Below are 22,524 nucleotides of genomic sequence, written 5' to 3' on the forward strand. Positions count from 1 at the left end.
AGTTGTTGGTGTGGTGACTACTGTAGTTGTTGGCTTGCATGTTGTTGTAGTTTCAGGAGTTGTTGGTGTAGTGACTTCTGGAGTTGTAGTTTCAGGAGTTGTTGGTGTGGTGACTACTGTAGTTGTTGGCTTGCATGTTGTTGTAGTTTCAGGAGTTGTTGGTGTGGTGACTTCTAGAGTTGTCGTTTCCGGAGTTGTTGGTGTGGTGACTACTGGAGTTGTTGGCTTGCATGTTGTTGTAGTTTCAGGAGTTGTTGGTGTGGTGACTTCTGGAGTTGTAGTTTCAGGAGTTGTTTGGTGTGGTGACTACTGGAGTTGTTGGCTTGCATGTTGTTGTAGTTTCAGGAGTTGTTGGTGTGGTGACTTCTAGAGTTGTAGTTTCCGGAGTTGTTGGTGTGGTGACTACTGGAGTTGTTGGCTTGCATGTTGTTGTAGTTTCAGGAGTTGTTGGTGTGGTGACTTCTGGAGTTGTAGTTTCCGGAGTTGTTGGTGTGGTGACTATTGGAGTTGTTGGCTTGCATGTTGTTGTAGTTTCAGGAGTTGTTGGTGTAGTGACTACTGGAGTTGTTGGCTTGCATGTTGTTGTAGTTTCAGGAGTTGTTGGTGTGGTGACTACTGGAGTTGTTGTCTTGCATGTTGTTGTAGTTTCAGGAGTTGTTGGTGTGGTGACTACTGGAGTTGTTGGCTTGCATGTTGTTGTAGTTTCAGGAGTTGTTGGTGTGGTGACTACTGGAGTTGTTGGCTTGCATGTTGTTGTAGTTTCAGGAGTTGTTGGTGTGGTGACTACTGGAGTTGTTGTCTTGCATGTTGTTGTAGTTTCAGGAGTTGTTGGTGTGGTGACTACTGGAGTTGTTGGCTTGCATGTTGTTGTAGTTTCAGGAGTTGTTGGTGTGGTGACTACTGGAGTTGTTGGCTTGCATGTTGTTGTAGTTTCAGGAGTTGTTGGTGTGGTGACTACTGGAGTTGTAGTTTCAGGAGTTGTTTTTGTGGTGACTACTGGAGTTGTTGGCTTGCATGTTGTTGTAGTTTCAGGAGTTGTTGGTGTGGTGACTATTGGAGTTGTTGGCTTGCATGTTGTTGTAGTTTCAGGAGTTGTTGGTGTAGTGACTTCTGGAGTTGTAGTTTCAGGAGTTGTTGGTGTGGTGACTATTGGAGTTGTTGGCTTGCATGTTGTTGTAGTTTCGGGAGTTGTTGGTGTGGTGACTTCTGGAGTTGTAGTTTCCGGAGTTGTTTTTGTGGTGACTACTGGAGTTGTTGGCTTGCATGTTGTTGTAGTTTCAGGAGTTGTTGGTGTGGTGACTACTGGAGTTGTTGTCTTGCATGTTGTTGTAGTTTCAGGAGTTGTTGGTGTGGTGACTACTGGAGTTGTTGGCTTGCATGTTGTTGTAGTTTCAGGAGGTTGTTGGTGTGGTGACTACTGGAGTTGTTGGCTTGCATGTTGTTGTAGTTTCAGGAGTTGTTGGTGTGGTGACTACTGGAGTTGTTGTCTTGCATGTTGTTGTAGTTTCAGGAGTTGTTGGTGTGGTGACTACTGGAGTTGTTGGCTTGCATGTTGTTGTAGTTTCAGGAGTTGTTGGTGTGGTGACTACTGGAGTTGTTGGCTTGCATGTTGTTGTAGTTTCAGGAGTTGTTGGTGTGGTGACTACTGGAGTTGTTGTCTTGCATGTTGTTGTAGTTTCAGGAGTTGTTGGTGTGGTGACTACTGGAGTTGTTGTCTTGCATGTTGTTGTTGTTTCAGGAGTTGTTGGTGTAGTGACTTTTGGAGTTGTTGTCTTGCATGTTGTTGTTGTTTCAGGAGTTCGTTGGTTTCGGTGTTGTGACTTCTGGAGTTATTGGCTTGCATGTTGTTGTAGTTGCTGGAGTCGTAACTTCAGGTGTTTGGCATGGTTTTGAAGAGGATGGTGGTGGTGGCGCTGTTGTTGTTTCCTTGCTACATGGTGCTGGTGCGGCAGCAGCAACAACAACCGGTTTTACCTTTTGTTTGGAATTCTGTTTCGATTTTTGCTTTTTGCCAACATTTTTAGCAACAAAATATTTATTGCGTACCGGGTCCGAGCATGCTTTTTTCAACAAATTGAATACCTTGCCCTCGGGACAGGATAATTGCTTATAAATATCATTGTTATAGCATCTATAATAGACTTCAGATTTAACGCGGTCCAATGTATAGCCATTGACAATGCCACAACAGGGCCCCTCACAGTTACGCATTGTTGACTGAATCGCCTGGCAACCAGTGGCCATGTCTGTACATTCCAATTTCTTGGAATCAAAGAATCGTGGACATGTCCTAACTAAAGCTTCACCATTGGCACACTCATAATATTCCGAACAGCTGCCAGGAACGATGGTGCGATAACCATTTGGCCTTGAACGACACAAATAGCGCGAGTACAATTGTTGATCCAATTTAGCGGCAGTGGCTAAATTTAAAGCCAAACAAAGGCAGACAATTGCTAAGAGGGGGGGAGAAAAGAAAAATTTTATAAAATTTAGTAGAAAAAGGTCTGCAATATTACACATTGTTAAAGGATTCAAACCTGATATTGTTCCCATTTTGAATTCTACTGCCTTACTGATATATTTCCACTTGAAAATTTGTGTTTTTATATTTTTTGATATAAAAATTGTTTTCACATCTATCTTGCCAAAAATAAGTATCTTCTATTTGTCGATATCTTGTGGTAGCCACCCTTATCAGAGTCTGGTATCTCTCTTGTGTTTGCTTTCAACATAACTACCAGCTTCAATTTTTCGTTTTAAAATCGATGATATTTCAATTCTTTTAAATGGTTACCAATTTTCTCTAATGCACAACCCGTGTCTAGTGATGTTTGGTTTTCCTTAGTGATAACTTAGTGACATCGTGAAAATATGCCCGAAGTGTAATGGGTTTGAAGTAATCTATCGGTTTCAAATGATGGAAAACATAATTTTCTGGGTCATTGATCCAAAAATACGTAATTTTTTTACCTTGTAGGGGTGATAATAGACGAAGTTGTTTTCAAGGTTTCCCTCAAGGGCGATCTTTCTCTACAACAATTAGCAGTATTTTTTTCCAATTGCAAAAAATATTATCAGGGTCGGTAGGTTAGTAACAAAGAATTTTTTCAGGTGTTGGATGCCAGTTTTTTTGTGGAAGTACATTATCAGATTGAAATTTCAGTTCTTGGCGTTTTCAGGGAATCTGTAATTTCACCATATTCATATAAACACTTTTGCAAAAGGTAAGTTGACAGATGTGTGACATACTATGGCTTTTGCCTTGTGTTTTCTTTTTTTTTTTTTTTTTTTTGAAAATTTAATTCAGTAATTATCAACATCTTGTGTTATCCTGACACCTTTCGCACACATCCCGGCATATTAAATAGCAGTCAAAACAACATGTCACTAATATTCGTCTTTTAATAAAAATCCAGAAAAGTTTGCTTACCCAGAGGAACAACAACAACATCAAGAAAATGAATTTATGAAATTCTTTAATGATTTAAATAAATTGGATTTATGAGTAATCCGGTTAATTGGGGTGGCTTTTTGACTACGCCATCCTGAAGTTATTTCTTTTTTTTCTTTGCAGAGAATATATCAGGTCACACTGTTTGATTGGTGAAGTCTGTTTGTTGTGTTAAGAAGTGGTTTAGTTGGCTAATGATGAAGTGCTGCATGCATTCATCCTCCCAAGCAATATTATTTGTGGCACCCTTATTTTACAACCCCCCTTTCAGATGAATTTCATATTTTCCAGTTTATATGTAGCGGCTGTTTTGCTTATGAAATCAGTGGCTAATTTGTTAAATACATTTGGGTTAGAGGGGGGAATGGGGGAGAAGGTACCAACAATTTTTATGGTGGCAAAAGGAAAGGAAATTCGAAAGGAACAGTGGGAGGAAAAATTACAATTCTTTAAAAACAAAAAAAATTTTTTTTTCTTTTTTAATAAAAAATATTTTTTTGTTATTAATCCACGGCTTGAAAAATATTCTTTCGATTTTTTAACCCACGAATTTAAATTTGTTTAAAGCTTAAAGAAATATTCCTAAAATAATTTTCTTAAAGAAATATTTTTCAAAAAAATCAATATTCTTAAACATATGAAAAAACATATTTTTCAAAATAAATAAAAAAAATCCATGCCTTTAACAAACATCTTATTCAAAATGTATGAAAAATCCATGGCTTAAAAATTTTTTATAAAAATTTTTACAAAATCCACGGCTTGAAAAATGTTTTTTTAAATTATTAAAAAAAAAACACGGCTTGAAAAAATATATTTGTATTCAAAATTAATAAAAAATCCACGGTTTGAGAAAATATTTTTGTTTTTCAAAATTTATGCAAAGTCCACGGCTTGGAAAAATATTAATGAAAAATAATAATTTTTTTTCAAAATTTATGCAAAATCCACTGCTAGAAAAAAATATCAATCAAAACTAATAAAAAATCTTTTTTTTTCAAAATTCTGTAAAAAATGCACGACTTAAAAATATTTTTCAAATTCTTTTACAAATCCACAGCTTGAAAGATATTTTTTTTTTTTAAAATTATTTAAAATCTTCAACAAATCCACTGCATGAAAAATATTTTTTTTACAATCTAAAAAACGCCGATTAAAAAATGTTTATTGAAACTACTTTAAAATATTCGCGGCATGGAAAAATATTTTTAATTCTTTAAAAATCACAGCTTAAAAATATATACTAAAAATATTTTACAATTCGTTAAAAAAATCCACGGCTTAAAAAATATATATTTTTAAATTATTAAAAAATATAAAAAAATAAAATATATAAAATATATTTTACTAAAAATATATAATAAAAATTATATATTTTACATTTCCTTAAAAAATCCACTGCTTATAAAGGAAATAATTTTAAATTATTAAAAAAATTTACGGCATAAAAATATATATTTTCAAATTATTAAAAAATCCACGGCTTGACAAATATATATTTCTAAATTATTAAAAAATCCACGGCTTGACAAATATATATTTTTAAAATCTTTGAAAATCCATAGCTTGAAACAATTTATACTAAAAATTATGTACTTAAAAATACTTTAACAAATCCACAGCTTTAAAAAATAAATATTTTTTTTTTCTGCAAAAAATTTACGCTTTGAAAAATTAAATTATTTTAAATTCCTTAAAAAATCCACGGCTTATAAAAGAAATATTTGTTTAATTCTTTAAAAATCACAGCTAAAAAATATATACGAAAAATTGTATATTTTTAAATTCCTATAATAATCCCCCGCTTATAAAGGAAATATTTTTAAATTTCTAAAAAACTCCAAGGCTTAAAAAATATAAATATATTTTTCTTGTTGTTTTCAGACCTCCGATTATTTGAGCAAAGAAAACAAAGATTTTATTGCTTTTATTCCCGACGTTTCGTTGCTTTTTTGGCAACTTCCTCTGGGGTATTCGTCTATTTATAATATAATATTTATAATATAATGTATAATGTAATTATTTAAATAGACGAATTCCCCAGAGGAAGTTGCCAAAAAAGCAACGAAACGTCGGGAATAAAAGCAATAAAATCTTCGTTTTATTTGCTCAAATTATCAGAGGTCTGAAAGCTTATATATATTTTTAAATTATTAAAAAATCCACGGCATGAAAAAATATATTTTCAAATTCTTTGAAAAATCCATAGCTTGAAAAAATGTATACTAACAAGTAAAAAGTCGTTAAGTTCGGCCGGGCCGAAATTTTTATACCCTCCACCATAAAATAGTCTTAATTAAAATGGAATAATTAGGGTCCTTTCACAATTTTAGGTGGAACAACTTTTCGACAATGGATAGACTCCTACTGCCTCCCACTATTGCTTAAATTCCACTGTGAACACAAATGTTGGGGCAGAGATAATTCCTTTTGGAGATGAAAGCCCTTGGTGTGTGTATATTAAAAACCCCGAAGGACAGATGCGCCGTGAGTCGAACTTCCGCGTTATGGCGTGATGAAGTTTTTGCAAGAGACCCTGTAAGCCTTCATGAATTAGCATTATATCTTTGTTTGTTGTTTTTGTAGAGCACTTAAGCAACAGTGAACAAAGATACAACGCTAATTCCTGATGGCCCACAGGGTCTCTAACAAAAATTTCATCACGCCATAACGCGGAAGTTCGACTCACGGCGGATCTGTCCTTCGGGGTTCATAATATACTCACCAAGGCCTTTCTTCCCCAAGAGGAATTTTCCGTGCCCCAGACTTTCACCTCCATTTTGTTGCACAGTGTTATCTGATCTAATCTAAAAAAAAGTGTTCAGCTAGGGGAAAGGTACCACCTACGGGGCTATATCAAAGAGTCAACCTATCTTTAAATTTTTTGGCGGAAAAGTTTTATAGCTGCAGGGAACTTCAAGAGTCAAATTGAGGGTAGTTTCATCAAAACAATGTAGACCCTCAAAAATTGACCATTTTGACGAATTTTAGTGAAGAAATTTCGTGACCACTGAAAATTCCCGAAAATCGGGAGGTACAGTTATATGGGGGATATACCAAAACATGGACCTATATTGACGATTATTTTTGAATAGACAAAATTGTACCTAAATTTCTCAAAATACCGATCATTACAGCTAGTTCGGTTAAAAATTGCAGCTAAAATTCTCAAAATACCGTAAATGGGGAGATACCGTTATATGGGGGCTATACCAAAACATGGACCTATGTAGACGATGTTTCGTTGCAGATGTTTTATGACCACTGAGAACTTCAAATGTCAAATTACAGCTATTTCGGTTAAAAACTGTAGCTAAAATTCTCAAAATACCGAAAATTGACCACTCAGAACCTCAAATGTCAAATTGCAGATATTTCGGTTACAAATTGTGGTTAAAATTCTCAAAATACCGAAAATCGGGAGGTACCGTTATATGGGGGCTATACCAAAACATGGACCTATGTTGACGATGCTTGGTGGAGATGTTTCATGACCACTGAGAACCTGAAATGGCAAATTACAGCTAGTTCGGTTAAAAATTGTAGCTAAAATTTTCAAAATACCGAAAATCGGGAGGTACCGTTATATGGGGGCTATACCAAAACATGGACCTATGTTGACGATGTTTCGCGGAGATATTTCATGACCACTGAGAACCTCAAATGTCAAATTGCAGATAGTTCGGTTAAAAATTGTGGCTAAAATTCTCAAAATACCGAAAATCGGGAGGTACCGTTATATGGGGGCTATACCAAAACATGAACCTATGTTGACGATGTTTGGTGGAGATATTTCATGACCACTGAGAACCTCAAATGTCAAATTGCAGATATTTCGGTTACAAATTGTGGTTAAAATTCTCAAAATACCGAAAATCGGGAGGTACCGTTATATGGGGGCTATACCAAAACATGGACCTATGTTGACGATGCTTGGTGGAGATATTTCATGACCACTGAGAACCTCAAATGGCAAATTACAGCTAGTTCGGTTTAAAATTGTAGCTAAAATTCTCAAAATACCGAAAATCGGGAGGTACCGTTATATGGGGACTATACCAAAACATGGACCTATGCCCATATCCTTTGGGATATAAGTTTGTTGATCACTAGGAACCCTAAATCCCAAATTATAGCTAATTCGGTCTGCAAATGTGGCGAAGAACGTCAAAATACCTCAAATCCGGAGGTACCGTTATATGGGGGCTATACCAAAAAGTGGACCGATATAGCCCATCTTCGAACTTGACCTGCCTATGGAAAAAAGACCCTCGGGTGCAAAATTTCAGCACTCTATCTCAATTATTGCGGACGCTAGAGTGATTACAACAGACGGACAGACGGACATGGCTAGATCGTCTTAGAATTTTATCCTGATCAAGAATATATATACTTTATAGGGTCGCAAATGATTAGTTCGATGTGTTACAAATAGAATGACAAACTTAGTATACCCTCCATACTATGGTGGAGGGTATAAAAATCCACTTATTGAAGAAGTATTTTGTATATATTGAACAATATTTTTAAAATTTCTTTAAAAACTGCGCCTTGAAAAAAATTAAGGTTTAAAAAAATATTATCAAAAAAATCGAAGGCATAACCTTTTTTGTTTTTGAAAATTCTTAAAACATTGCAGTTTTGCTATTTTTAAATTCTTAAAAAATCCACGGCTTGAAAAAATATTTTTAATAAATCTACAAAACTCATGGCTTGAAGAAATATTTTCATAATGCGAATGCTTGAGGAAATATTTTCATAATACGACGGCTTGAAAAAATATTTCTTAACTATCCGTTAAAAAATCCACAGCATGAACAAAAATATTTGTAAACAAATCCCAGGATTTAAAAAAATATTTTTTTAAAGATTCTTTAACGAATTAACAGCTTGAAAAATTGTTTATTAAAAATTTTTAATAAATAAATCCACGACGTATATAAATGTTTATTACAATTCTTTTAAAAAATATTTGGCTTAAAAATATTAGTTTACTGAAAAGACGTTGTTTGTGTTTAGTTTTAAATTTTTATTTTTGTTCCAATATTTCGGTTGACTTCGTCAACCATCTTCAGGGATAAACTACAAAAAGAACAATCATTTACAATTTGATAATAACAATTATAACACAAAAATTACATTTAAAGAGAAAAGCCTCTGCTTTCTTACGCCGTTTGAGCTAAACTAAGTTTTTCTTTCTTGTTGTCTTGAGTGCTTGTTGACTAAGTTCCTGTATATGTGTGCACAGTGGTCAGTATCAGTTTTATAGTTCATTCTAATGTTTGTAGGGGTATTTATTATGTGCAACATTTCTAAAGTATATCGTCTTTTGTAATTGCTTTCTTGCGTTAATATATCCACATCTTTGAAATTTGGCGTATGTCCAGTTAATGTGCAATGTGCTGCTAAGGCCGTCTTTTGTTCTAAGGGTTTGTCCGTATTTTGATCCGACTTATGTCCGGAAAGTCTGGTTTTTAATTTTCATTCATTTTTCATACATAAGTCGGATCAAAATACGGACAAACCCTTAGAACAAAAGACGGCCTTAGCAGCACATTGCACATTAACTGGACATACGCCAAATTTCAAAGATGTGGATATATTAACGCAAGAAAGCAATTACAAAAGACGATATACTTTAGAAATGTTGCACATAATAAATACCCCTACAAACATTAGAATGAACTATAAAACTGATACTGACCACTGTGCACACATATACAGGAACTTAGTCAACAAGCACTCAAGACAACAAGAAAGAAAAACTTAGTTTAGCTCAAACGGCGTAAGAAAGCAGAGGCTTTTCTCTTTAAATGTAATTTTTGTGTTATAATTGTTATTATCAAATTGTAAATGATTGTTCTTTTTGTAGTTTATCCCTGAAGATGGTTGACGAAGTCAACCGAAATATTGGAACAAAAATAAAAATTTAAAACTAAACACAAACAACGTCTTTTCACTGACCTTTAGCCGAAATATACATCAAATAAAAATTACCATACAACAGGTCAACAATAAATAACAACAACAATATTAGTTTACAATTTCTTTTAAATCCACGGCTTAAAAAAATATTACTTAAAAACAAACTCTTTAAAACATCACTGCTTAAACAAATATTTTTTGAAAATTCTTCAAAAATTCAAGAAAAAAAATCTTTAATCAATGTATGGTTTAAAAAATATTTTTTTTTTAATTCGTTTAAAAAATCAAAACCAATCAATCTTCTCAAACTTTTTAAAAAATTCCATCACTTAAATTTTTTAAAATTCTTTCAAAAATCGACTGCTTGAAAAATACTTTTTTAAATTATTTCAAAAATTATGTGAAAAAAATTTAAAGACAAAAAAATATTTAAAAAATCTATGGTTTGGAAAATATTTTATTTTTCAAAATTCTTTAAAAAATACAAGGCTTGGATTTGTCGTTTTTTTTTTTTTTTAAAAAACTTTAATATCAACGACAAAAAAATATTTTTTGAAACGTCTTTAAGAAAAACAAGTAAGAAAAGTCTATAGTCGGACGGAGCCGACCATGGGATACCCTATACCACTATCCCTGGACAATGATTGTGAAAATTTAATTATCAAATATCAGAGATGTAACGTAAAATACTTATGACCAAAACCAAAAAGTTATCTAGCATGACAAAGACATTTTTGTAACAGGAAAGGAAAATTTAGTTCACGTAAAATGTAATGAAACCCACTTATGTAGTACTACTACTTCCGTTGTTTAACCGCTACGTTATTGAAATTTTTACCAATTTCACACAAAAGTTTCAGTACATTTAACCCACTAAGTATTATCTGATCTTCACGTTGGTTTGTACGCTTCTTCTTCATCATAAACTCAAACTTTGTTTAAAATTTTGCGGGTTATTATTTTGACCTACAGAGCCGCTACAAAATTGGTTAAAATTTAGTTTTTGGTCCATTTCATCCCCTGAACATTTCACGATCATCACCAAAAAGTAATCATTTCTATTCTGGCCCGAACCCAACCTCGTTAAAAAATTCGTTCCAATCGGTCCATAATTGCGGCCTTAAGCTTGTTTACAATTTTTAATGGACGGACACACATCACTAAATCGTTTTATCTCATCGAGATATGAATTTCGGCATACCAAATAAGGGGTCTAGGACGAACTTTTGGAGAGCCAATATGTAGCATGGGATAAAAATGTGGTTCTCTACACAGAACCCATTATATGTTAGGCAGTAGGCCCGTTAACTAGCAAACACTTTATTACAATTTACATCAGAGGAAAGGTCAGTATTTTTTTCCATATGTAGGCTACTTTGCGAAATATATATGTCCTCAAGGAATTAAAATATCGACCAAAATTAAATGTTTATATTTTTCATACAAAAGTAAGGGTCCATTTCACCCGCTAAAGAATATCAGATCATCATTCAAAATTGTAGGCATCTTTTTCGACCTATACTCTTACCCGGTGCAAAATTTCGTGACTTTTGATGTATAATTGCGACTTCTAGCGAGTTTATTATTACACTACAAACAAATAACGGAATATATTAGGCTGTAACTCTGTTATATGATCATGCACACCAACATAATTGGCATCAATTGAAAGGTCAAGCGTTCTACTTTCAAGTATATCTCACTTGTCCGGAATGTCACTTCCAGGAATTACGATATAAGCTGTATATTAAAAATTTTCACACAAAAGTTTTGATCCATTTAACCCTCTAAATATTATCCGATCGCCATCTCAAATCGTAAGCTTCTCCTTTGTGATATACTCTTACCTTATTTAAAATTACGCGTGGATTGGACTATTATTGAGACCTACAGAGCCGCTAGAAAATTTGATAAATATTATGTTTTTGGTCCATTTCACCCGCTAAATATTTCACGATCATCACCAATAAGAATAGGAATCTATTCGGATCTGAACCCGACCTCCATACAAAATTTCGTGACGATCAGTCCATAATTGCGGCCTGGAGCGTGTTTACAATTTATAATGGACAGACGGACGGACAGACACGCATCTCAAAATCGCTTTATCTCGTCGAGATATGAAGATTGGTATACCACATTGGGGGTCTCCGACGAATATTTCGCGGTGTTACATGAATTTTTACCAAAACAAACTTATAATACCCTTTTCCACATTGTGGTATAGGTTATAATTAAAGCTTCCAAATATTTTTAAAAATTCTATAAAAATATTTGAAAAATATTTTTTTAGAATGATTCAGATGTTTTGTGGAAAAATATTGCTTTAAAAATCTAAGTGGTGGCTCGAAAGGTCTTTAAAAATATTGCTTTAAAAATCTACGTTTGTGGCTCTGAGGGTCTTTAACAAATATTGTTTTAAAAATACAAGCTTGTGGCTCAAGTGGCCGGTCTTTAAGAAATATTCGTTAAAAAAAATCAACCATTTCGGCTCAAGTGGCTGGCTTTTAAAAATCCACACTTATGGCTCAGGTAGCTGGTATTTAATAAAATATTCTTTAAAAAAATCCACGCTTGTGGCTCAGGTGACTGGTCTATAAAAAATATTCTTAAAAAATCCAAGGTTTGTAAAAAATATTCTACGTACAAGCGTAGTGGCTGGTCCTTAAAAAAATATTTTTTTTTAAAAATTCACACATGCGGATCTGAGGGTCTTTGAAAAAATATTGTTTAAAAAATCCACGCGTGTGGCTTAGATGGTAGGTAAAAAAATATTTTTTAAAAATCCAGCCTTGAGGCTGGAATTTTGCTTAAAAATATTCTTCTTAAATATTCTGTTTAAAAATATTATTTATTAGAGGGAAACATTTTTTTGTACCATTAACTTTTCGGCTTCGCTTTTTCCCACTGTCACCACATCCCCCATCTAATCCACTTCAATACTTCAGTACATTGAAGTCGACCTCACCATTATGCGACATTGTTTTCACATCCGGTTTCCTGTTACGCTTTGTGTCAAACCAATATTTACTTATTTTCTTAAGAAGTTTTACGTTTGCTTTTGTTGCGCTTTGTTATGGTGCAGTTTTTTTGCTGTTGCCGTGTTTCTTTTAATTAAATTTTTTCACCAATTGTAACAGCTCAAAAATGTTGTTCTCTTAGAGGGTTGTGACGACGGGTAAGATGGTGGTGGCTGGAATTGAAACTTTGTTGAAAAAGTTATGTTCAAATTTCATTTTATAAAGTCATCATTTAAGACATTGTTGTTGTTTTTATAACTAATTATAATACGTTTTGCTGTTGTTGTTGCTGCGATTTGTTAATGTACCCAGTTATTGCCAAGTCGTAATTTGTTGAATAAATATGTCATAAATATTTGAAACTAAAACATTTGTCACCAAATGTGGAGGAAAGAGTTGTGGGGAATATATTGTGGGGAGCTGGGTAAAAATCAACCCTTTACGGATGTTTATTTACCTGTTAACGAGAAGACACTTTTTATGAAGCTATGAATTTTTAAGAAAGTTATAAATATTAAAGTTATGTTGGTTGGAGGGGATACCTACCCCCTGAAATTATTATTTCTCAGAGGCTTAAAGAGGGAATATTGTTAAATCAATTACTGCCACTACATCCCATACGGCATCCTATTTTCGGGAAATAAAGCTTGTGGCTATTTCCGTTTCTTTTAATTTGGTTATATTAAATTTCCACATCATAGATACATTCCTTTTGGGATTACATTGTTTGTTTTTTAGCTTCTCCTGCTCTCAGTTTCATTTGTATCAATTATTTCTTTATACCTCTAACCGATATATATTTTCAATTAATAACAAATGAAACTGTGTCCATGTACAAGAGTAAAGAAAATAACAAACAAATATTTTTTGTTTTACCTTAAGGGTACCATGTGGGAAAGGGTGTGTGCTGGCGGGAAAGGGTAAAGAAACCCAACAAACATTTTAAACAACAATAACATAATTATCAGGGACCCCTAGAACCTTAAGAATTGACTTCTTAAACAATATTTTTCAAGGACCATCTAAACCACAAGCGAGGATTTTTTAAACAATATTTTTCAAGGAAAATCTAAACCACAAGCGTGGATTTTTCAAACAATATTTTTCAAGGACCATCTAAACCACAAGCGTGGATTTTTTAAACAATATTTTTCAAGGACCATCTAAACCACAAGCGTGGATTTTTTAAACATTATTTTTCAAGGACCATCTAAACACAAGCGTGGATTTTTTAAACAATATTTTTCAAGGACCATCTAAACCACAAGCGTGGATTTTTTAAACATTATTTTTCAAGGACCATCTAAACCACAAGCATGGATTTTTTAAACATTATTTTTCAAGGACCATCTAAACCACAAGCGTGGATTTTTTAAACAATATTTTTCAAGGACCATCTAAACCACAAGCGTGGATTTTTTAAACAATATTTTTCAAGGACCATCTAAACCACAAGCGTGGATTTTTTAAACAATATTTTTCAAGGACCATCTAAACCACAAGCGTGGATTTTTTAAAAAATATTTTTCAAGGACCATCTAAACCACAAGCGTGGATTTTTTAAACAATATTTTTCAACGACCATCTAAACCACAAGCGTGGATTTTTCAAACAATATTTTTCAAGGACCATCTAAACCACAAGCGTGGATTTTTTAAACAATATTTTTCAACGACCATCTAAACCACAAGCGTGGATTTTTTAAACAATATTTTTCAAGGACCATCTAAACCACAAGCTTGGATTTTTTAAACAATATTTTTCAAGGACCATCTAAACCACAAGCGTGGATTTTTCAAACAATATTTTTCAAGGACCATCTAAACCACAAGCGTGGATTTTTTAAAAAATATTTTTCAAGGACCATCTAAACCACAAGCGTGGATTTTTTAAACAATATTTTTCAACGACCATCTAAACCACAAGCGTGGATTTTTTAAACAATATTTTTCAACGACCATCTAAACCACAAGCGTGGATTTTTTAAACAATATTTTTCAACGACCATCTAAACCACAAGCGTGGATTTTTTAAACAATATTTTTCAAGGACCATCTAAACCACAAGCTTGGATTTTTTAAACAATATTTTTCAAGGACCATCTAAACCACAAGCGTTAATTTTTTAAATGCTTTTTCAAGGTAGTCTTTCAATAAAAATGTTTGCTGGGTCATGTTCCAATTACCTTTGGTATTTGTGGCATTGCCTTTTGCTGTCTTAAAGGTTTACATCTTTGTGCAATACGACCGCAGCCTATATTGAATTCACCCGCAACGAAATTTCATCAGTTTCTGTAGTTTTTTTGGCAATTCCACACAGCGGTTGTGGTGGAGATGGTGGTTAACAAATTCTCCACATAAAAAAGCAACAAAAACAACAAGAAATTGGCAAATAGTATGAAACAAAACAAATAGTAGTAGTTGTTGAAAAAAAGAACCGTGATATTGGCACATTCGGGAAACATATAAAAGTATCATATTTTTAGGTGGGATTTCGTTCTGTTTTAAAGAAGGTATAGCGCCGCTATATTTACGCTCACATGGCACACGTGTGCCTGCCGCCTGCCTTTTGAGACGAAAGCCAGCGTAAGAGGTGAACAACCAACCAACCGCCATTCCCCATATCAGCCATAAATTTCATACTAAATTGACATGTGTGGTTTTATTTGCCTTTTTTAGGTCTTATTTTTCTTATTTTTGCGGTGACGACGCCGGCTGTTATGCTGTTGGCTGCCAGGATGGCTGGGGACTAGAATGGGGGGATAGGATATGTTCTGGCTTTTACTAGTTTGAACCTCGACATGTAACATATGCTGGAGTACTTTGATATTGCCAAAAAGCAGTCAAACACAGAAGAAGTGTTGAATATCATCCATATTACACACACACACTCCTGCCAACCCCAATGCCCCACTCCTCTTTACAATATGTGTTACCTGTGTATCATAAACAAGCCAAGTTAACAACACTAAAAAGAAACGAAAAACAAAAAAACCCGCCCGGCCATAATAGTTAGAGCAAATTTTTTAATACCGAAAAAAACGACGAAGGGAATTTGCATTTTTCGTTGATTGAATTGTTGGCTGTAATAAAAATTTGTTTTTCTGCACAGTCAGAGACCAAAGCCGTTGCAAAAGAATGTCAATATAAGAATTCTAATTTTATTGGCCCTTTTCTTTTTATGACTTAGAAGTTGCCGAGGTGGGATACTTTGTTTGTTTTGTAGGGGGAAAAGGGTTCGTTCATATTAAGCTTTTTTATGGTTCGTATGTTTCAAAAGGTTGAGGTGTTGTAAAGTGCTGATATTTATGGTGACATTTGTGAAGCGTAAAAAATTATATTTCGAACAGGAAAAAATAAGAAAACATCAGTAACGATTTCAATATATTGATGCTGGATTGAAAATTAAAATGGAATAACATATGAATAGCTAAGGAATTTGTTAGTAAGGGGTTTATATAGGATCAAAGGAAAAAAAGTGAAGCAATTAGAGATCAAAGAAGAAAATAAACCAGCCACATATATACATAATAATCCAAAAAAGGGTTAATGTCCTGACAACCTTCCAAATTGCTTTTGGATATATAACTAGTTCTGGATCATTTTCAGATTGTCTGCCTGTTCGGACAGCATCCGGGCTTCTTTATGCATATAGAATGTCCCTTCAAAACGGTATTCTATCTAGAGAAGGCAGTTTGGAAGGGATTTTTATCTACGAAGAAGCTCCTTCAAAGGGGCACATATAGAATACCTGGAGGTGTTTGTGTTGTCGGGCAGACTTATTAATTGACCTTAGCCTAGACACAAATCTGTAGTAGAATATCGATCTGACAACACAAGCGCCTCTAACTGAAATTAAAGGGTTGAATATGGCTTGGGATTTGGCAGTTGAAAGTTGGTGTCTCCGCTAATGAATGAATCACCCTGTGACAACTTTAGTGGCAATTCCTGAAACTTTTTACATAGGTTTTTGTCATTATTACATCCTCACAGTAGGAAATAAGGAAATTATTCATTTGAAATTTTGTATGTTAGGGCTAAGATCATTTTAATGTTAATTATACCCTACACCACTATGTGGTTAGGGTATTATAAATTTGTTCTTCCGAAAATTCATGTAACACCGCGAAATATTCGTCGTAGACCCCACATGTGGTATATCAAAATTCATATGTCGACGAGATAAAGCGATTTTGAGATGTGCGTCCATCCGTCCATTAAACATTTTAATTAAAATCCAGGCCGCAATTATGGTGGGTATAATTAAATTTGTCGGGTGACGTAGGGGATGGATACCAAGGAACGGTCCTGACCGGTTTTAACATGGCAAAGCCCAGGATTTATCTTGGTCCCTCTTTCATCTCAAGTGGACACTGACCTCCACGTGGTGTCACCTGGGGAACTGCCTTTAACACCCGTTAATGGTAGTGAGCTAACATGTGCCGCGCGTTCACCCCTAAGAACGTTAAAAACTTGGGTTTGGGCGTCGAGAAAAACAAAAGAAAAACAAATACCTCAAAAGTTGACGACCCCCGCAAACGTTTTAAGGACCATGATCTGCGAATCTGCACGTGGAATAATCGCACTCTTTATAGAGAAGGTGCAGTCTTCGCATTGGCAGACGTACTTGAAAAGTACAAGGCCGATATTACTACCATACAGGAAATACGATGGTTTGGGAAAGGCGTCACAACAACACCTAAAAGTGACGCCCTGTATTATAGCTGCCATGACGTAAAGCATGAGTTTGGTTGCGGATTCGTAGTTAGTCGAAGACTAAACAAAAAGACTTGCTGCAATTCCAAGACTTGCTGCTAAATTCTTCAACATCAGCTTTACGAGTATTTGCGCTCATGCTTCCACTGAAGAAAAGGACGAACAGGTCAAAGATATATTTTACGAGCGCTTAGAAGAAACATATGACCTTTGCCCTGCCCATGACATTAAAAACATTCTAGGCGAGTTTAATGCCAAAATTGGAAAGGAGAATATCTTTGGCCCAACAGTCGGGAAATTCAGCCTCCATAGTGAAACATCTGACAATGGTATGAGGCTGATAGACTTTGCAGCTGCAAAAACCATGGTAGTTAGCAGTACCAGATTTAATCATCTCGATATTCATAAGGGCACCTGGCTGTCTCCAGATCAAAGAACAAGTAATCAAATTGATCATGTTGTGATAGATGGAAGACATTCATCCAGCGTGTTGGATGTACGATCGTTCCGAGGCGCAAACATTGATTCGGACCACTACATTGTTGCAGCAAAGGTACGTACCCGTCTAAACGTTGCAAATAAAGCACGAACAGAGACAACGCGGAAGTTGGACATCGATAGGCTGCAAACACAACAGATAGCCACAGCATATTCCACTCAACTAGCCCAACTGCTTAATGCGAGCACTCCTTGTCCCGATAACATAACAACACAATGGCAAAATATTGCCCACTCCATGCAAACACCAGCAAAATCCATACTTGGTTTCCAGAGACCTCCACAGAAGAATTCATGGTATGACCAGGAGTGTAGTGCTGCTACCGAAGAGAAAAATGCGGCATATAGAGCTACTTTACAATCAGTAGCAACGCGTAGCGCACGAGAGAGTTATCGGGAGAAAAGAGAGAAGACAAACGTCTTTTCCGCAAGAAAAAGAGAGAAATGGGAGTGTGAAAAAATCGAGATGTACAGGAGTCAGAATGAAGTCCGAAAATTCTACCAAAGAGTGAAACATCAAACAGATGGCTTTGGTACAGGCACATCCTCCTGTAGAGACCAGGAAAGGAATCTGGTAACAGATACAGATAGCGTGCTCAGGATATGGAAGGAGCATTTTTCCAATCTGCTGGTATCCAATAGTAGCGAAGACGATGATACCACAGATCCAATCCCAGAAGATGGTATTGAATGTATACCACCCGGCTAAGATGACTTAAAGACAGCAACAAACCGGCTGAAGAATAATAAAGCAGCAGGAGCCGATGGCTTACCAGCCGAGCTGTTTAAACCCGGAGGCGACGCGCTGATAAGGTGTATGCATCAGCTAGTCAGCACCATCTGGCAGGAAGAACGCGTACCCGACGATTGGAACCTGAGCATCCTGTGTCCCGTCCACAAGAAAGGAGATAAGACCGTATTCTCCAACTATAGGGGCATAAGTCTTCTCCCTATTGCCTATAAGATAGTGTCAGGGATATTGTGTGAACGACTAAAGCCAATGGTCAACGAAATAATTGGACCATACCAATGTGGCTTTAGACCTGGCAAGTCCACCATTGACCAGATATTTACCCTGCGCCAAATTCTTGAGAAGACCCAAGAGATGCAGATGGACACATATCACCTTTTTGTCGATTATAAAGCAGCTTTCGACAGTCCCCTCCGATCAAACGTATTCCATGCAATGTCTGAATTTGGTATCCCCGAAAAGCTCATCCGGCTTTGTAAGATGACTTTAACTGACACTAGGTCATCAGTTAAAATTGGAAATAACCTCTCCGAACAGTTTAGTACCAAAAGAGGTTTCAGACAAGGAGACAGCCTTTCGTGTGACCTATTCAACATTTTGCTGGAAAATGCAATACGAGATGCAATACTTGCTTTTGCTGATGACATAGACGTCATGGGATGATCAGTAAAGGAAGTAACTGATACCTTAGGAAGGTCGAAGCAGAATCTGCGAAAGTGGGTCTGGCGGTAAACGGCGAAAAGACCAAATTGAAGGTGTCGACGCGCAAAGCGTCCATAGAGCTCGGACCAACTGTGGTCCGAGACTTCGTCTACCTCGGCACTGCCATAAACACAACAATCAACATCAGTTGTGAAATAAGAAAACGAATTGTATTGGCCAACAGATGCTACTATGGTTTAGGTAAGCACTTTAAAAACAAAGCCACATCTCGTCAAACAAAAATAACACTATACAAAACGCTGATACTACCCGTGCTAATGTATGGCTCCAAAGCATGGGTACTTGCGCAAGCATGGGTACTTGCGAAAGATCTACGGGCCGATTTGCGTTGAGGGTGAATATCGACGTCGTATGAACCACGAGCTATATCAGCTATACAAAGACATGAATATAGTTAAACGTATCGAGATGCAACGATTGCGTTGGCTAGGCCATATCATAAGAATGAGCGATTATGAACCCGCTAAAAAGGCGTATGAATACATGCCACATGGCAGTGCACGCAGAATCGGCAGGCCTAAGCTTCGATGAAGCATACAAGTGGATGAAGAAATGAAAAGGCGCGGTATTCCAAAAAGCGAAGCGAAAAACAGAGAGGAATGGAGATTTTTTCTTAGTTCGGTCTATGGAACAAATGTTCTGTAATGGGCCAGCTTAGTAAGTATGTTTGGACGAAATTTGTTTCAGACAATTTGGAGTCGATTAAGCAATGTCCGTCCGTCTGTCTGTCTGGCTGGCTGGTGCGCACGATAACTCTCGAACGAAGATACCGATCGGGTTCAAAATTTGGTATTCGTAACATTTTTGCCAAACATAGTTTAAGTTCGAAGATGGGCCATATCGGTCCACTCCTTCGGGTACCTCCCCCACAAAAGTTCGAAAATGTTCGGAAAATTTGTGGACATGATAACTTTTAAAGGGAGTAACCGATTTGGTCCATACTTTGCTCATCGTAATATTTCTACCACACTTAGATAAGGTTCAAATATGGATTCAATCGACAAACTCCTTCGGGTACCGCCCACACAAAATTTCGGAAAAGTTCAGTTTAAGAATCGCTTTGATTTTTGTTGCAACAACTTGTATTCACTGCCCCGCATACGACGGTACAAGTTTTATCAGGGTCAAGTCCATACTGCCTGAGAAAATAGCCTCAAAAGTGCAAAAAAAAACTACGATAACGTGGGCAGTGGTTGGAGCGCAAAATAACTCTCGAACGGATCTGCCGAATCTGTACAAATTTGGCCTTCGTAGTATTTTTTCCAAATTTAGTTAAAGCGGCCATAGCGGTCCACTCCTAACAGGTACCTCCCCCACAAAAGTTCAAAAATGTTCGGAAAAATTGTGCGCACGATAATTCCTGAAGGGAGTGACGGAGTAGATAAATTATGATGTGTAAAGCACGGACCAAGCTTTACACAACGAATTTGCCGATTCGGTTCAAAATTTGGCTTTCATTATATTCTGTCAAACTTAGTTGCAGTTCGAAAATAGGGAATATCGGTCCAGTACTTCCCACAAATATTAAATAAAGGTCACTAAAATGGTATGCACTATATCTTCTGAACGGGCCAACCAATTTGATCCAAACTTTGGACCCAGACAAAAGGTCAACGTTTGTGTCTAAGTGCAGTTTAGGGTCTGTTCCTTTGGAAATGTATAACGATGCTGTTCGTTGTGGTCCTGTTTACAGCGATATTATTTTTTCCATGGACAAGCCTATGATACCTGGCATACTGGTCCAAAAGTTCTACGATAACCCACTGAAAGGACTAGTGGGCTCGATAACATCCACTTCCACAACGGACTTTGTCAGTCCATTGCTTCAAGTATTTCCTGCGGAAAAATGTTGAACTTTAATCCTATCCACATTTTTATCGGCAAGTTCAAATGTCCAAAAAGGCCCACAAAACTCTGAAAACACCCTAAATACATTCGCCCTGTAAGTAGATGAAAGTTTCAATTCACATAGCCTGAGAGTATATCTCTGTCGACTGATACTTTTTTACTTGTTAAGATAGAGCTTTGTAATTTGGTATATAAGTTTCTATTACTCCTAAGATGTTTGGTATTGCAAATGGGCTATATCGGTCCACGTCTTCATATATCCCATGTAGAACGGTACCTACGAATTTTCGGTATTGTGAAGGTTGAGGCTTCAATATCCCACCGAGAAGGCTGAAATTTGGTATTTAGTCTTCGTTGGGTATAAACCTTTCCACCTGAAATTTGTAGGTATAGTTCCACGCCTTCATAGAGCCCCCATAGAACGGTACCCTCTGATTTTCGGTATTTTGAAGGATGTGGCCTCCATAGCCCAACGAAATGGCTAAAATTTGGAATAAGTTCATTACCAACTCCTCTGGCTGTATAAAACATTTCACCTGAAATTTGCTGGTATAGGTTCACGCCTTCATATATCCCCCATAGAACTGTATTTCCCGATTCTCGCTATTTTGAAGGCTGTGAGCACAATAACCCACCGTAATGGCTGAAATTTGGTATTTAGTCTTCGTTTGGGGGGTATTCAACTTTCACCCCTAAATTTGTCGGTATATGTCCGCGCCTTCATATAGCCCCCATTGAACGGTACCTTCCGATTGTTGGTATTTTGAAGGTTGTGGCCTAAATATTCTACCGAAATAGCTGAGATTTGGTATTTAGTCTTCGTTGGGGTGTAAAACTTTCCGCCTGAAATTTGTCGGTATAGGTTCAAGTCTTCATATAGACCCCACAGAACGGTACCATCCGATTTTCGGTAGATTGAAGGTTATGGCCACAATTTCTCACCGAAATGGCTAAAATTTCGAATTTAGTGTTCGCAATTAAACATACCATACGAATTAAATAGTAGTAGTGACTTTCTAACCCTGCACATATCCAGCACTGGATAAGCGACCAAAATATTAGTGGGTTTCGGAAAATCCCAGAACACCAGTGTCTTCTCACATTAATGGTCTTCTTTGAATTTTCTATGAAAAAATATTAGACTTATATGACAAAGGCTAGTTGTCATCTATGAGAAGATCCATTCTCTTCTAATGAAAGACCTTTTGGCCTTCTATATGATGACTTATTGTTCTTCCACGAGGGTACCTATTTACCATCTCGGAGAAGACCTACAGTTCTTCTATCAGAAGACATATTTTTCTACTATTAGAAGACCTATTGGTATTCTATAGCAGGACCTCTTGGAATTTTTTTTTTCTGCGAGAATACCTTATCTTTGAAGGCCAATTGGTTTCTATAGGAAAATATGTATATTTTTATTCGGTAATATGATTTATTGATTTACTATGATCGTATATTTTTGTAGGCAAAGCCTCCTGATATTTTCGAGCATGTTCTTCTCTCCAACATTTCCATTTTATGCTACCCATTATTTATTCACTTCCTCATCATACAAAATTGTTTCTCATTTGACCATTCAAACTTGAT

The 22,524-nt window shown here is 36.0% G+C and overlaps 1 protein-coding gene across 1 annotated transcript in view; it reads right to left on the bottom strand.

Annotated features, from left to right (window-relative positions):
* Nucleotides 1-2,429: 2,429 nt before the first annotated feature.
* The window catches only part of LOC141392079 (uncharacterized), a 72,990-nt gene continuing 52,895 nt past the window's right edge, over nt 2,430-22,524 (bottom strand). The window contains exon 2 of the mRNA XM_073965036.1: nt 2,430-2,456. Within this exon, the coding sequence (XP_073821137.1) occupies nt 2,430-2,456 (27 nt within the window). The remainder of the gene's footprint in view (nt 2,457-22,524) is intronic.

Source organism: Musca autumnalis, unplaced genomic scaffold (genome assembly GCF_047663935.1).
Source record: "Musca autumnalis isolate F117 unplaced genomic scaffold, ASM4766393v1 scaffold_2, whole genome shotgun sequence".
In the NCBI taxonomy this organism is placed as follows: Eukaryota; Metazoa; Arthropoda; class Insecta; order Diptera; family Muscidae; genus Musca; species Musca autumnalis.